We start from the raw sequence: 15,465 nt of genomic DNA, 5'->3' as shown, positions 1-15,465 counted from the left end.
GAGGGGGCGGGGCGTGCGTGGCCTTGTCGTCGCGCTCGCTGGATAGGCCGCGTTCCGACTCGCTTTACGGCCGCCTCGCGCGACGCTCCTCCTTTTCCTTTCCTCGCTAAGATGGCGGCGGCCGGGGTGAGCTCGCGTTTACACCTGGGGGCCCCTCGCAATCCGTTTGCATCCGACTTTGGGGGTAGCATTTGGGCGCCGGGAGTGGGGCACATAGAAAAAAATGACCCTAGCCAGTTGTTTTGGGGGGGCTATTGCTGGGGAGAGGCGGTTGGGGTAGGAGGAGAGGGGCAGGAAGGGCCGAGGTGGGAGTGTCAGGGATACTTTCTTTCCTCCCCTCCCCAATTCTAATGTCATTCGGTTCAGGCTGCCTCATTGGGGTGGCTAGACTGTGCCAGGGAGCCACATGGGGGATTTATGAACCTCGCCGTGGGAAAGCCATTGGTCTATCTAACTCAGTATTGCTTACACTGACTGGCAGCAGTGGCCCTCCAGCGTTTCAGTCTGGTCTTTCCTAGCCCTAACTGGAGATGCTGGGGATTGATCTGCATGCAAGGCAGATTCTCTTACACTAAGCTGCAGCCCTTCCCCATAAATTGATGCCCCTGTTGTGTTTGTAAAGGCATTAGTAATGTTCCCATGCTGTTTCTTATTTATGGGGTGCAGGAGTATTAAAGGGACTTGGTGTGTGCTGGAATCATGGTGGGGGCATGTTCTGCATGCCATTGATTCTCTGTGTAGGGGCAGTCTACTGCAGAATAGCAGGCAATTTGGAGAGTGAACAAGTAGGATGGGGACTGTTGGTTTTCTGGCATTTCCTGGGATCATCCCTGGCTGCTGCTGAGAAATGTAAACTAGTGGGACTCTTAGACAACCTAAAGAGAAATAGCTCAGTGATTCTTAGCCATAGTGGAGCAGTGAAACCTCCATGATTAGCAGCAGTCTATGCTGAAGAAGAGAGACTGTTGCTTCTGGCTGTCTGGTGGTGGGAAAAGAAAGCTGGATTAAATCTAGATCTGGTCTGAGGCCTTGAATAGGTGTGTCAGAGGAGAGGTGGGCCTGGTGCCTTGCTGCACTGCTGGGGAGCGGTGGGAAATGGCTTGTGAAATGGGAGTGGGGGCTTGTGGGTCGGAAGTCTTGAGTGCAGAGCGGGATACAGGAGAAGGTGGGTAGCCTGCTTGGCGCTGAGTTAAGGGGCGTAGTTCAGGGGTAGAGCATCTTTGCATACAAAAAGTTGCAGGTTCAATCCTCAGCACCTTCAGGTATGGCTGGGAAAGACCCCTGGATAAGATCCTGGGGATTAGCTGCCAGTCAGTGTAGCAGAGTTAGATAGAGCAGTAACTTGACTTTGTAAGGCTGCTTTGTGTAGAGTTGGAGTGGGTTTTTGTGAGGGGGAGACTAGGCTGATGGAAAAGCAGGCTGCAGTGCAACCTTTTGGAGACCCTGGAGGCTGCTCATTGGTGGGTGTGGCTCTGTGGTGGAGTGAGTGTCTAGGAAGTAGTTTATATGGGCAGTGGGGAGGGTGCATACAAGAATAGAAGGCTGCTGAGGTTTCTAGTTCATAGTGATGAGATAGCATTATGCTGCGGGTGTGGCAAGCTCAAGATTTCCTACAGTACTGCAGTGTCAGAGTTGCAGTGACTCAAGGCAGGAAATGATGAGGTATGATGGCAGTGTAGGATACTACAACCGTAAGATCTCGTACGGTCAACTGTAAGCCATTAAATCTCTGGTTCTAAAATAGCACCACTTGAAAATATATATTGGGGGGAGGCGTTTCCAGAGAGCAGGAGCTGGTGTACTGTGATAGGAATCTTCTCTTGCATTTCAAAGCTCTGTTCTGCATTGTGTCTTACACTGATCCTTTCTTTTGTAGACTCTTTACACCTACCCCGAGAACTGGCGGGCGTTCAAAGCCCTCATAGCTGCCCAGTACAGTGGCGCCAAGATCAAGGTCCTCTCCACCCCACCACAGTTCCACTTTGGGCAGACCAACAAGACCCCGGAGTTCCTGAAAAAGTTCCCAGCTGGGAAGGTGAGTGACTGGCCCCACTTGGGCTGATGTCTTCCAGCTGCCTCTCCTTGCTGAGAGTTGGTGAAAGGGGAGCTGCCTATGAGCCGCCTGGGGTCACCTTGGCTTGTTCCCAGTTTGCCAGGAGATGACTGCATAGTGGAAAAGGTTTTCTAGATATGCCTGGTAAAAACATCAGCATTCCCACATCAGAACTGCCTCCACAATCAGAGACAGCAATGCTTCTGAATACCAGTTGCAGGAAACCACAGGAGGGGGGAGGGCTCTTGTACTCAGGAACTGCTTGTGGGCTTCCCGTAAGAGGCATCTGGTTGGCCATTATAAGAACAGGATGCTGGGCCAGATGGACCCAACAAGCTCTTCGTTATGTTCTTAACATGTATATTCTGTAAATAAGTTGGCAAAAGTTACTACAAATTACTGTGGGCCTGAGAAACACATTGTGTCCTGTGGGCACTTGGTCTGCAGGAAATTCCTCCTTACGTATGACAACTCGGCAAGTGTAGCATTTATATACTGTATTGGCCTGAATATAAGCAACACTTTTTTTTTCAAATTCTGACTGAAAAGTTAAAGTGGAGCTTATATTCGTGACCATACGATATCGCTGCTGAAACAGCTGCCCACGATGGCCGTTGGGAGTGCAGGCCAACACCGCCCGTCTGCCTCCCCCAAGCCGCCAAATTTTAAAGGTGTGGCTTATATTTAGGTGCAGCTTATATTCGGGCCAATATGGTAAATACATTTACTACAGTGTTTATATAGTCGTGTAGAGCATATTGTTACACCCAAATGTTTGTTTGGCCCGATCCTCAAGAACTGCCACTCCGTTCTGGGTGAGGAGTCACAATCCTGAAAGTCTCACGGGGCTGGGAGAAACTGCGTGTTGAAAAGGTTGGGCTGAACTCTCCCAAACATGCTTGTTTTCTTAGATGCAAGGAGTTGTGTTTTTGTAATAGGAAAGTATTCAGCCTCGCACCTGCAGCAAGGTAGCCCCACCTCTTGACTTTTGGTTACAGACAGGGCCATTTGTACAATCCGAATTTGGTATTGCCATTGTACCACTTTTGGAGTGCTGTGCATTGATTTCTACATGCAGTAGTGATGTCAAATTTCAAGCTGTAATTTTATGCTGTTTTGCAAGCATCCAAGAGTGGGGTTGAATTGGTCTTGGCAGGGGGGTGCTAGCTGTCTTCCTAGCGTTGTGGGTGCTTCAAATGGGACCTTTGCATTTGACCAGCCAGTGGCTTGAGAGAGGCTGTTTTTCTTCCATAGGTTCCAGCCTTTGAAGGGGACGATGGATTCTGCGTGTTTGAGAGCAATGCCATTGCACACTACGGTAACCTGTCACCTCTGTCTGCTTCTGATAACTTAACAGAAAGTGAGAGCAGGGTTTGTGGGCATTGAACAAAAAATTCCTTGGTTGGGGGCTCCTGTGCAAGGCAGAAGGTTTGCGGTTGGTTGACTGCTAGTGGCAGGTGCAAGGGAGCTGTGGGTGGCCTGGGGCAACTGCCAGTTCTTGTTATGCCACCTTCCCTCGCTGTCTTGAGTTTTGCACTTGCTCACTCTTCCAAATGCCTCACCTACTTTCTTAAGAACTACAGATGAGATTCTGAATACAGCAGCCTAGAGGCCATTATGACCCTCCTCTCTTACCCTCCTTCCCCCAGGTCATCCTTTTGCAGACAGGTCAACTTCTTTTGTTGACTTTCGGAAGCTGAGTTTAAAACTCCTCTGGTTGTTTTGTTTCTGATTTACTTTATCCTGGCTATTATAGTTTCATTTTTTTATCACTATTTGTAGTTTTAGTCTTTGCCTTGGGGGAAATGCACAGAAAGGCAGAAGTCTGATGGATAAGATAGAGGTAGCTGTGGGGTGGGGAGACGGGTCTTTGCCCTTGCAGTAACAGTTGCTTTCCTCCTCCAGTCAGTAACGAGGAGCTGCGAGGAGCCACCAAGGAGGCAGCTGCCCAGGTCATCCAGTGGGTGAGCTTTGCGGACAGCGACATTGTCCCTCCTGCCAGCACGTGGGTCTTCCCCACGCTGGGCATCATGCATTACAACAAACAGGTGAGTGCCGGACGTAGGTGAAGCTGCCTGTGCACAGTCAGGCCATTGGCTCACCTGGTGCTGCGTTGGGAAGGCTCTGGCCCCGCAGGTTTTGCTGGACAACAACTCCCATCATCCCTGGCTGCTGGGGCTTCTGGAAACTGGCATCCCAACAGCACCTCAAGGGCCCCTGCAGGTTCCCCTTGCTCTAGTTCTGTGAGGTTTCTGGCCAGTTATTTCCCAGCTATAAGGGTAGTTCTCCTGGACCACCCCTACCTTTCCTGTGCCAGGTGTCATATTATGTCAGGCAACAAAAAAGTTCAAGCCACAGCTGCAAAGGAAGTGTCAGATGTGACAAGAAGAAGTACTACATTGGGGAGAAAAAATGCTGAATTCTTACAGCAGAGCCAACTTAGACTGTGCCCTCGATTCTTGCTTTGCAACCCCAGTTTGCACTGTCATGTGATTGGCAGGCAGCATGCCCCACCTACCCATTGACATGGGCCACAGAAGGTTGGCTGTGTCTCAACAGGCCCTGTTGACGTATCCATTTCTCTAGCCACAACACGTTCTGCAGGCCAGATGGCTTCTTTGAATACCACAAGTAGCCTGCTGCTGTTTCTCCTCCCCTTGACAACTGGTACTCAGTGGTGGTAAACTGCCCCTGAATCCTGAGGCCCCATTTAGCTGTCATGCATAGTAGCAAGCTAGACTCCTCTGCTTGAGAGGTCTTTTAAACTGGAGATGCTGTGGATTGAACTCGGGGGTCTTACATGTGCTGTGCATGTCCTTGAACACTAGGCAGGTGTTCTTTGTTCATGTAGAGCTGGAGGGACAAGACAGGCACTTAAAAATAGAAGATGCACTCCCCATCTTATTTCAAAGTTGCATATTTAATTGATTCATGTTAAATGCACTTTGCAGTGGATTTTTGTATAGCGGGGGTGGCTGTCTTATTTTCCTGGGGTTTTTATCCTTTTTGCTGTCTCCTGAGTCCCCTAACTCAATCTTTTATTCAGGGTTGTTTTGGCTGCAGCAGATTCTGCTGTCCCTTCAGGATTTCTTTCTAAATTGTGCATCCCCCTCTCTCTCCAGGCTACAGAGTATGCCAAGGAGGAAGTGAAGCGGATTCTGGCCCTCCTCGATGCCCATTTGAAGACCAGGACGTTCCTGGTGGGGGAATGTATCACACTGGCTGACATCACGATTGTCTGCACACTTCTCTGGCTTTATAAGCAGGTGAGTTTCTGAGAGCTGGCTGAGGAGCACGGGACAGAAGCATCTGGGCATGGTGGTGAACATATATCCTGGCACGGTAAACCTATGTGCTATTTGCTCCTAGTAGGTATTGGGGAGGGGCAGCAAGATTCCACATCTCTGGCCAGTTTCAACTCCGGAGAGTAATTGAAGCTTGTGAGGGCCGGATTAGCAGTTCTGCCCTCTGGGTTGCCCAGGGCAAGGAGTCCTCTGGCGGCAGGGTTGGAAACAGCACCTCTTCTGAACCAGGGGTAACCACGGAAGAAGCAGTGCAGAGCTGAGGCGGGTCGAGACCTGATTGCGGGGGGTGAAGTGTCCTATCCTCACCGTTTGGTAGGTTGCGTTCTTTAAACGAGGCTGTTAAGAGCAGTTTGGATAGAAAAGAGTGTAGAAAAACATGGAAGGAGCAGGCTGTTGGGTCTGCTGTGATGGAACTCAAATGTCAAGAGAAGAAAAACCCAGATTATGCTCCAGAGTTGCTCGAAGAGCCTTACGCAATATGTAAAACATCTCCCTTCATACTCCTACTTCTGTTAGGTGTGGGGAGGCTCACGTTCTCTGCCACCATCCCTTTTCTCTGGCATGGCCATGAGGGGGAGGGCTTTCACTTCCACATTTAAACTGTCAAGAAGTCCCTGTTTTATCCAAAACAATGGTTTGTCCAAACAAGTTGGGATCACAACCAGTGGTTTGACCATGATTGAGTTGAACCAAACCATGGCTCAGACTGCCAAATTCCCCAAGGTTGGCTGCAGTGGGCAACTGGTTAGTATAAAACAGAGTGGATTTGATTTAAATCACTAGTCAGTAAGACTTAATATAATTTTTTTTTAAACAGAAAGACTCATTCTTGCTGGTATAATCTTAATATTTACAACCAGATGAAGGTTTCATTTTTGGAAAAATAAATTTTCAGAGTAGCTTTACAGTTATATCAAAAATTACTGATTTGGTTATACTATTAGAAATACATAGATAGATAATTATGAAATTATTGTGCGGTTTAATAAGTTAACTGTTTATATTTCAACAACTTTTCTGCTGTACTTTATTGGAAGGAGAAAACAAATCATTTCCTTAATAACAATTTAAATAATTTATTTAACTAAAACAATAACATTATAGCATATGTATCCATGTTTGTTAACTGATGTGGTTAAACAATTTTAAAAAAAACTTAGACTGAGTTTTAGCACACATGAAAAACTTAAAACAAATCCTTATTTCCTGATGAATAGCCTTTGGACTATAATGTAACTTAAATAGAAAGCTATCTTTAGAAAGATTTTTCCTCCAAAAGCATTTTATTTTAAAAATCCAATTTAAATTTTAACCATCTGATTTTTTTTAAATTTAAAAAACATTGATTTTTATCCACCCTGGTTTAAAAGTGAAAGCTTTTAACCTTCTTTAAACTGATGGAAATGAAGGGGAGACATGGTAGCCATCTCCATTTAGCTGAAGAACTGTCTCTCTGTTGCTCCAGAGGGCAGAACTGGAACAGGTTGGGGGAAATGGCAGGGCAGCAGATGTCACCTGCAGGTTGGGGAAAGCTACAGCAGTGGGACAGAGTCTGCCTCGGGGGGGGGGCCTCTCTGTTGGAGGTGTTTAAGCTAAGGCTGAGGCCACAAGTAAGGGATGCTGTAGTTCAGCCTTTCTCAACCTGTGAGTCCCCAGATGTTGTTGGACTACAACTCCCATCACCCCTAGCTAGCAGGGCCAGAGCTCAGGGATGATGGGAGTTGTAGTCCAACAACATCTGGGGACCCACAGGTTGAGAACCGCTGCGTGTAGTTGCATCTTTCATTGAACACAGGGTTGGGCTGGGTGATGTCTGATCCTCCTTGTTGTCATGTGAAGCCTACGGTTTATTCACACAAGCTGCAGACCATTCGTGTTTAATCCAGAAGTCACGGTCTTAGCCAACCTGCCTAGCCCAGACCAAACAGTGGGGGAGATGAGCATGTGCCGCTCAATCTGGTTCCCCTTGCTGTCTTCAGGTTTTGGAGCCGTCCTTCCGCCAGCCGTACGAAAACGTCAACCGCTGGTTTGTGACCTGCATAAACCAGCCTCAGTTCAAGGCTGTCTTGGGAGAGGTGAAGCTGTGCGAGAAGATGGCACAGTTTGATGGTAAGGGAACTAGAGGCCTCTACTTAAATTCATATTTTGTTTTTAAAAATGCCTTTAAATAGTTTGTGAATTGTCCTTGCTAAAAAGTGGTGATTTATAAATTTAAAGAAATGTGCTCTGTGAGAACTGGTGCCCTGTATTGAGCAGTCCTCGCCCTCTCTGGTTCTGTTCCTTGTGCTATAGAAATGAGACACAGGTGCAGAAAGATGACATCTCTCCCCTATACCATCTGTCCTCCTTCTGGAAAGTGGGGTGGTTCAGAAACTAAGACCCTCTTTACTCTGCTCCCAAGGAAGGGGCATGGTCTGCCTTACTGTGTTTCTCTGCTGGCAGCAGCATATGCTTAATCACAAGTGACTGTTCTTAAAAAGCTCACCAGTGTTATCTACAGATTCAGCTACCTGATCTTAGACGAATCAACCCAGCTTGGCTTCTTAAACCATTAATCCACCTTCCATCCTTATGCTTTTTCAGATCTGCTGACTTGGCACCTCTGCGGCCTTAGGAATTAATGAAATCTGCTTGCTGAAATAGATTAAAATAAGTCTTGAGCAGAGTAGAAAACTAGAAGGTGTTTTTGAAAAACTTGGTGCTGTTTGGCTTGGCAGCCACAAATTTATGACCGGCCTACCCAAAGAAATTGCTTGGAATTAACAACAGAGTTGCCATTTGTACGTACCAATGTGCTGGCTTATTTTTATTTATTTATTTCCTAAAAATTTTATAACACTTGATGGCTAAGGGAAACCCCCCCCCCCAAAGAGCAGTTCATGAAAATAATAAAGCAATAAAATTATCAGTAGAAACAGTTAGAAACAGCTATTTAAAGCATTTGAAAATTAAAATCTTCAGTAAGTGTGAAACATCAGATACCTAAGTATCTAGGCAGGTTTGCCTAAGCAAAAAGGTACAGTCGTACCTTGGAAATCGAACGGAATCCATTCAGGAAGTCCAACTTCCAAAACGTTTGGAAACCAGACCTGCAGCCAATTGGAAGCTGTGGAAGCCCCATCAGATAGGGGAAGGGTTTGAAGAACATTCAGAAACCAGAACACTCACTTCCAGGTTTTGATCGTTTGGGAGCTGATTTGTTCGGGAGCCAAGACTTCCAAGGTATGACTGCATTTAGCTGCTTTCCGAAAAAAGTTCAAAGAAGCCTGACTGATGTTAATAGGCAGGGAGTTCCAAATTGTGGGTGCAAAATGGGCATTATGTGTCCCCCGTAACAGTGTCAGTTTTGCAGATCCAGGTGGCTGAGTGGGCATATATGGGTAAGGTGCTCTCGCAGGTAAACCGGTCCCAAGTTGTTCAGGGCTTCATATACTAATAGTAACACCTTGGCCCAGTAGCATACTGGCAATGAGTGCAGGTCCCTTGAGCCCAGGTGCAAGCAGACAGGGTCTCACCCCTGTCAGCAATCATGCATTCCAGCTGCAGCTTTTCCATATCAAGTGTGCGGGAAGCCCCACACTGAGCGCAATGCAGTAGTCCCTTCTTGAAGTAAGTAGCTTGGCGTGGGTGTGGCCAACCTGTGGCTCTCCAAATGTTGGGACTGCATTTCCCATACTCCCAGAAGATTGGCTGGGGTCAACATATGACATTGCCCAACCCACACACCATTTTCCTCCTTATTCCCTCTCTGTGCAGCCAAGAAGTTTGCCGAGAACCAGCCCAAGAAGGAGGTGCCCAAGAAGGAGAAGCAGCCCAAGGAGGACAAGAAGTTGGAGAAGAAAGAGGAGAAGAAGCCCGAGCCCGAGGAGGAGATGGACGAGTGTGATGAGGCCTTGGCCTCCGAGCCCAAATCCAAAGACCCCTTTGCTCACCTCCCCAAAAGGTGAGGCCCTGCTCAGGGTGGCAGTGATGGATTGGGAAAGGCTTGGGACAATCCTCTGTTTCTGGATAGCTAGAAAAAGTCCATGTGCCAGATAGGACTGGGCGATAACTGGTTTTCAGTATTGCGATATATCACCAGCTAAACATTGTTATATATTGATATATCACAATATCTGAAACAAGGAAGGAACCATGCAGAGGCGAACAGGACAGTGTCCTGGCAACTGCTACTACTTTGGGGCTTGACTACTGGTGTGTAATGATTGATAATATTGTCATTTATCTGTTTTAGACTCCTATTGCAAAGTTTAGCAGGTGATATTGAGAGGGTTAGCTTGTGATAACATTGCAATGTTTAGCTGGTGAGTTGTCCTGATGTTGAAAGCCAGATATCGCCTAGCCGTTACACACATTGTGATTTGTGATATTTTGCCAGCTGAAATATTATGAAACAGTTCTCATGATGTGTACTTCAAACCATTTTTGCATGCTATATTGATATATCGCTCAGCCCTAGTGCCAGAGAATTGGGGTGTGTGTGTGTTGTACAAGCTTGGAGGCCACTTAGCAAATCAGTTCTGAGTCCCTTCCACCCTAAACCCCCCTCCCCCAGAAAATCCCAGCTTGTGATAATGGGGAAGTCCCAGAGTTGTGCAAGGCAACAGGTCTCCCTTCTCCCAACCACTTGATGTTTTATTCTGCCATTTTGGAGGCTCCTCAAATTTTCCCATGCATTGTTCAAGTGGTTCTGCCTCTGAAATAAGGTCTAGAAGTTTTCATTTTAAAACAAAAAAAAGCTGTGTTCTAGCCAAGCTTTTGTTCCTGGACTGTTCCTAAGTGCGGTGACTGACCCTTGTTTTATGGGTGGCGTCAGAAGACATTCAGGGCTGGCTGCCATTGGCATAGGCCTTCTGTTCAGAATCCACCTCTCCCTCAATTACTTGCAGGGAGTGCCGGGCAGCATCCCAGGGTGTGCAGCCCTTACAGCCTCTCTGTGTGCAGCTTGCTTGGAGTGAGATGGGATAGGGAAGGTTCTCTGTTGGGGAAGATTGAGGTACCCTTTCCTGAATGACTCCCAGGTGGTGAGGGCCTGGTTCTAGGCATGCAAGCAGTCCCCCAGAACCCTGGCAGGGGGAGAGCAGTGTGCAGGCAAAGACCTCCCCCCCAACTCTGCAGGGATGGCTTTCCAAGCCAAAGGGGAGTGTGTAGCTTGCTGCATGCTTCCCTTCTGTTTCAAAGGCTGTGGGTGCGAACCACATACCTTATAATGCACAGGACAGTTTTTGGCCTTGGGAAAGGATTGTTCAGCTGCAGCAGGCTCTTGATTTAAGAGTAGATGGTTCTGTGGGAAGGATCCTGGCCAGCAGTATTTTCAGGTGGTCCACACAGTGGACACTTAGGAGTCCAGACGTGGGCAGAAAGTAAATCACCCTACAGCAAGTGTTTCTGATTCCCAGTTGCTTAATAGGGGCTTAACAGCGGCTGTAAGAAAATAGCCTGCCCCCTAAAATTACAACTTGCACACTTGCTTAAAATCACATGGGCGCCCTCCTGGTTTACCCACTAGGGGGCAGCCAATAGCTGTGCTTTGGCTGTCCCACATCCCATGCCCTGCCACGTGCTAGGGCTGCTTTTGTGCTTTGCCCCAGCCAGGCCGAGCCCACATTCCCTGCTTGGGAGGAAGAAACACTGGGCAGCGGCAAGGAGCCCTGCTTCTTGGGTGGTTCGCCAACCTGGTGCCCTCCAGATGTTTGGGGCTGCAGCACCCCTGTCAGCTGCAGCTCTTGGAATGGCTAGGAGGCCGAAAAGCTCTGGCAGCAGAGTGTAAAGCGAAAGTGTCAAAACTTGAATGCGTGAAAGAGCAAAACAAGGTGGGGTTAGAAAACTGGGTTTGGCTTGGCCCCGGTAGATGGGAAGGGCCGTAGCACAGAAGCAGAGCACCTGCCTTGAGTGCAGAAGGTCCCAGGATTGGGAAAGACTCCCTGGCTGAAATCCTGGAGAGCTGCTGCCAGTCAGTGTAGACGCTGCTGAGCTAGATGGTCTTGACCGTGTAAGGCTGCCTCCTATGTTCAGATGTATGTTGTTCACCCTCAAGCATCTGGCAGAGGAGGCCTGTCCAGTCTTGGGTTGGGTGGAACAGCCAACTCTCCCCCCCCCAAACCCCCAATGTAAAACATGTTCCCCTGCCGAGCTGTATTCAGAGCATGGTGTGTTTCTACAAGAGGAATCACACCGCTAATATTGGCCTTGATGCAACACTGCAGCTGTTACCAGCACAAACCATCCTCTGAGCCAATATACTCTTAAACAGTAGCTGACTTGTTTTTGGAAACCCCCCTCCCCTACCCCATGTGTTCTGTATCAGGCGTAATTAATAGCGTTCGTCATTCTGAAGGCAGATGGGTCATAATACCACTTGAGTTTTGGTTTAGTTTTTTTCATCCACGCGATCCCTTCCTTCTCCCCGAAAACAGGTTTTTCTAGATTTTCAGCTGGCTTTTCCCTTCTGCAGTGAGTGTGAACTTGGATGTGGGTGGGCTGCGGTTTGGGATCAGCATCTTTGGGACCCAGCCACCCAGTGGGCTTCTACAGAATTTCTGCCTGTTTTGCTAAGATACCCCCATCCCTGAACCCGTGATGAACACACAAAAGTGGACGACTTTCTGGAAAAAGCTGTGGCAATGTCTATCGAACAAGGGTAGCAGCCACACCTTCTGGTCTCCCACTTTAGGACAGTCACCTTTCCTACAGCAGCTGCTCACCTGTGCCCCTCCCTCTATTCTTCTTGTGCAGAATGATGGATTGACTACTGTTCTCTCTACGCACAATTGCCTTTAGAGACTGGGGCTTTTAATTCCCCTGCCAGGCTGCTTATTGGGATATCAACTGCATTTTGCATCAGTTAGCTCCTTTATCTCCAGGCTCATTTCAGAGTGCTGCTGCTAACGTTTCAGAAGCGCTAAATGCTTTGGGATGGGGTTTGTTTGGAGGCCTGTGGGCCTGCCTGGACCTGGAGGTCTGCCTCGAGAGACCCTGCTGCTGCTGCTGCTGCTGCTGCTGCTTGTTGTTAAACAAGTCAAGTGTCAGAGAACCAAAGACGGGGCTTTTTCAGTTGGGTGTCCCCTGCCAACACACACACAGAGGTAGAATTCCCTCCCCTAAAACTCCATTTGGCCCCTTCTCTTGTGGTATCAAAGTAAGCCTTAAAAGCATCGCTTTAATTTAGCAAGAGTAGGTTCACTCTGTGTGGCAGAGGCTGAGTGGTGTCTTCGGGGAAGGGCTGTGGCTCAGTGCCTGAGCATGTGCTCTGCGTGCAGAAGGACCCCCCAGGGTCAGTCCCTGCCTGCATCTCCAGGTATTGCTGGGGGAGGCCCTTGTCTGAAGCCCTGGAGAGCTGCTGCCACCCAGTGCAGGCAATACTGAGCCAGATGCGCCTCTGGTCCAACCCGACGTAACGCAGCTCCCTACGACCCTTTCCTGTCCTCTTCCCTTCAGCTCCTTCGTCATGGACGAGTTCAAGAGGAAGTACTCCAACGAGGACACCCTGACTGTGGCAATACCCCACTTCTGGGAGCATTTTGACAAGGAGGGTTGGTCCATCTGGTATGCAGAGTATCGCTTCCCCGAGGAGCTCGCTCAGACCTTCATGAGCTGCAACCTCATCACAGGTAAGCCTGCCGTGACCCCAGTCGCCGCCACCTCCATAGTTTTCTGGGCTGGCGGCCTCTGAGCTGGGCCAGACAGGCAAGTGACCTCTTTGCTCCCCCTTTTCTTTCCTGGCAGGCATGTTCCAGCGCCTAGACAAGCTGCGCAAGAACGCCTTTGCTTCTGTCATCCTCTTTGGCACCAACAACGCCAGCTGCATCTCTGGCATCTGGGTCTTCCGTGGGCAGGAGCTAGCCTTCCCGGTGAGTTTGCACCTCAGGGAGACCTGTGAGGAACCCGGACCTCTTGGGAGAGCTGAGCTTGACGGCTTCCCTAGCTATTTCTCTCGCAGGAGGGTCAGGGAAACGCAGCATTGCCATTAGCCGTTCTCACTGCAGCTCAGACAGATGGCTTCTCATTGGATCTTTAGTCAGGCGCACCTAGGCTAGATTTATGTTGCTCTTCCACAAGCAAGGAACCACGATAGATCGATCAAGTGGGCATCCATGCCAGGAACACTTTACAGCAGCCTTTGCCAACCTGTGCTCGTTGGGGGCTGATGGGAGTTGTAGTCCAGTAACACCTGGAAGGAAGAAAAAGTGTGAAGCTATGCACACCTTAGCAACAGCCAACTCTGGTTGTCCCTCCACAGCTGACATGGGCCTCTCACCCACCGCCTCTTGCCACATTGTAGTTTGCCTGGCCACTGCAAACTGCAGCGTGAAGACCCTGCAGCATTTTTATTATACGTAAGAAAAGCAGAATACCATTGCAAACTGACTTCTGATCACAATGGTCATATCTAATGGAGAATATATTTTGCCAAACTGGTGCCGCCCTGATAGTTTGGACTGCGACTCGCATAAACCCTGACATATTTATCATACTTGCTGGGGCTGATGGGAGTTGTAGTCCAGAAACTACTTGGAGGGTGCCAGGTTGGCGGAAGCAGCCTTAACAAGATTCAGTGCCAGTGTTTAAATATTTAAAGGTGATTTCCACTTTGGGCTTCGGCAGCCGGGGCTGAGCTGCCCTTACAGTTAACGGGTGAAGCGGGGAGGGAGGCAGCCCCTTTATTTTTCTCTCGCCCCCTGCCCATCCTGACTCTGCTTCCTCCGTGTCTCCTTCAGCTGAGCCCCGACTGGCAGGTGGATTACGAATCCTACACTTGGCGGAAGCTGGACCCGGAGAGCGAGGAGTGCAAGACGATGGTGAAGGAGTATTTCCTGTGGGAGGGCGAGTTCAAGCATGTCGGCAAAGCCTTCAACCAGGGAAAGATCTTCAAGTGATGCTGCCAGAGAGCTGGCGAGGGGGGCGGGACTGTTCCCAAAACCATGGACCTAAGGAAGGGCGTCGTAGTCTCTGAAGGAGCGGTGAGAGCTCCCGCCACCGTTAGAAACAACTCAGCAGGGAGAGACGTCGTGACATTCAAAGACGCGAATTAAAAACCCGAGTGTGCTAGTAGCTTCAGTGTCCGGTCTGTGCTTGGGGGGGGGGGCTGTGGAAGGTCTCGGTGCCAGGAGGAGGGGACAACATTTCCTCTTGTGCTCCTCAAGGGGGTTACAAATAGTAGTTTGGCTTACAAGGCAGCCTCTTTCTACACCCCACAGCATGGCCCTTGCCCCTGGCTGCTTCCAGCTCCCCTAGAATATGCCTGACAGATAGAGGGGCCCCCTGATTTGTCCTGGGGTGTGAGAAAGGTCAGAAAACAGTGAAAGTTTCTCGCTTTGCTTTTTCTCAATTAGCAAAAGTTGGGAGCAGGCCATGTTGCTCCTTTGAGTCGTCTTGCAAGAGGGCCAGAGAGAAATCAATGTACAATTTTAAATATAAGAATAATGAATCATTAAATAACTATATTTAAATAGGATAGGGAAGTCTAGCTGATTGGCATGTTAAGAATACGTGAGCAGTTCTTTAACCCCTGGGGAAACGGATGTGTTTGCCTTGTGCCTAAAGGATAAAAGAGATGGGGGTGCCCATAGGGAGGGCCTTTGGAAGGCAAGGAACGACACAGATCCGTTTCTAGAATGGAACTAGATCTTGGGGACATCCAGTGCAGCTGAATGTTGGAAGATTAGGGATGGATAAAAGGAAGGGCTTCTTCACGCAGCTATGGAACTCCCTGCCACAGGAGGCATTGATGGACACCAACATGGGTGGCTTTAAAAGAGGATCAGACATATTCATGGAGGAAGAAAAGGCTACCGATGACTACTTGCCGCAGTGGCTGGGCTCTGCCTCCACAGATGGAGTCAGCAACGCTTCTGCGTTTCAGTTGCTGGAAACCACAGGATGGGAGAATGCTTGGGTCCTGCTTGCAGGCTTCCCATGGTGGAAGGATCTGGCCGGCCATTATGAGAACAGGGTGCTGGACTAGATGGGCCACTGGCCCGATCCATCAAGGCTCTTAAGTCCTTGAAATGGGGAGGGGCGGGTGGAAGTGGCACCTTTATGAAGTTGCTAGACAGGTTTCCAAGCCCTGACACACCCCTTTCCAGCTAAACCAAGGGAGGACAGTGT

At 48.9% G+C, this 15,465-nt stretch overlaps 1 protein-coding gene across 1 annotated transcript; it reads left to right on the top strand.

Moving 5' to 3' along the window:
- On the top strand, positions 1-14,409 carry EEF1G (eukaryotic translation elongation factor 1 gamma). Its single transcript, XM_053368597.1, has 10 exons — positions 1-126; positions 1,877-2,035; positions 3,308-3,371; positions 3,959-4,101; positions 5,176-5,319; positions 7,338-7,467; positions 9,115-9,301; positions 12,796-12,968; positions 13,084-13,208; positions 14,076-14,409. Exons 1-10 carry the CDS (start codon positions 112-114, stop codon positions 14,232-14,234), a joined length of 1,299 nt encoding a protein of 432 aa, XP_053224572.1. The 5' UTR covers positions 1-111; the 3' UTR covers positions 14,235-14,409.
- The last annotated feature ends 1,056 nt before the right edge of the window (positions 14,410-15,465 follow it).

Source organism: Podarcis raffonei, chromosome 16, assembly GCF_027172205.1.
Source record: "Podarcis raffonei isolate rPodRaf1 chromosome 16, rPodRaf1.pri, whole genome shotgun sequence".
In the NCBI taxonomy this organism is placed as follows: domain Eukaryota; kingdom Metazoa; phylum Chordata; class Lepidosauria; order Squamata; family Lacertidae; genus Podarcis; species Podarcis raffonei.
The sequence above is the reverse complement of the archived record's forward strand: the minus strand, read 5'-3'. Positions and strand labels throughout refer to the sequence as shown.

Bases quoted from the DNA above. Each gene is read 5' to 3' on its own strand.
- EEF1G (XM_053368597.1), top strand. The intron at 9,302-12,795 runs GTGAGGCCCTGC...TCTTCCCTTCAG, and splicing joins TTTGCTCACCTCCCCAAAAG to CTCCTTCGTCATGGACGAGT. The intron at 13,209-14,075 runs GTGAGTTTGCAC...TGTCTCCTTCAG, and splicing joins GGCAGGAGCTAGCCTTCCCG to CTGAGCCCCGACTGGCAGGT.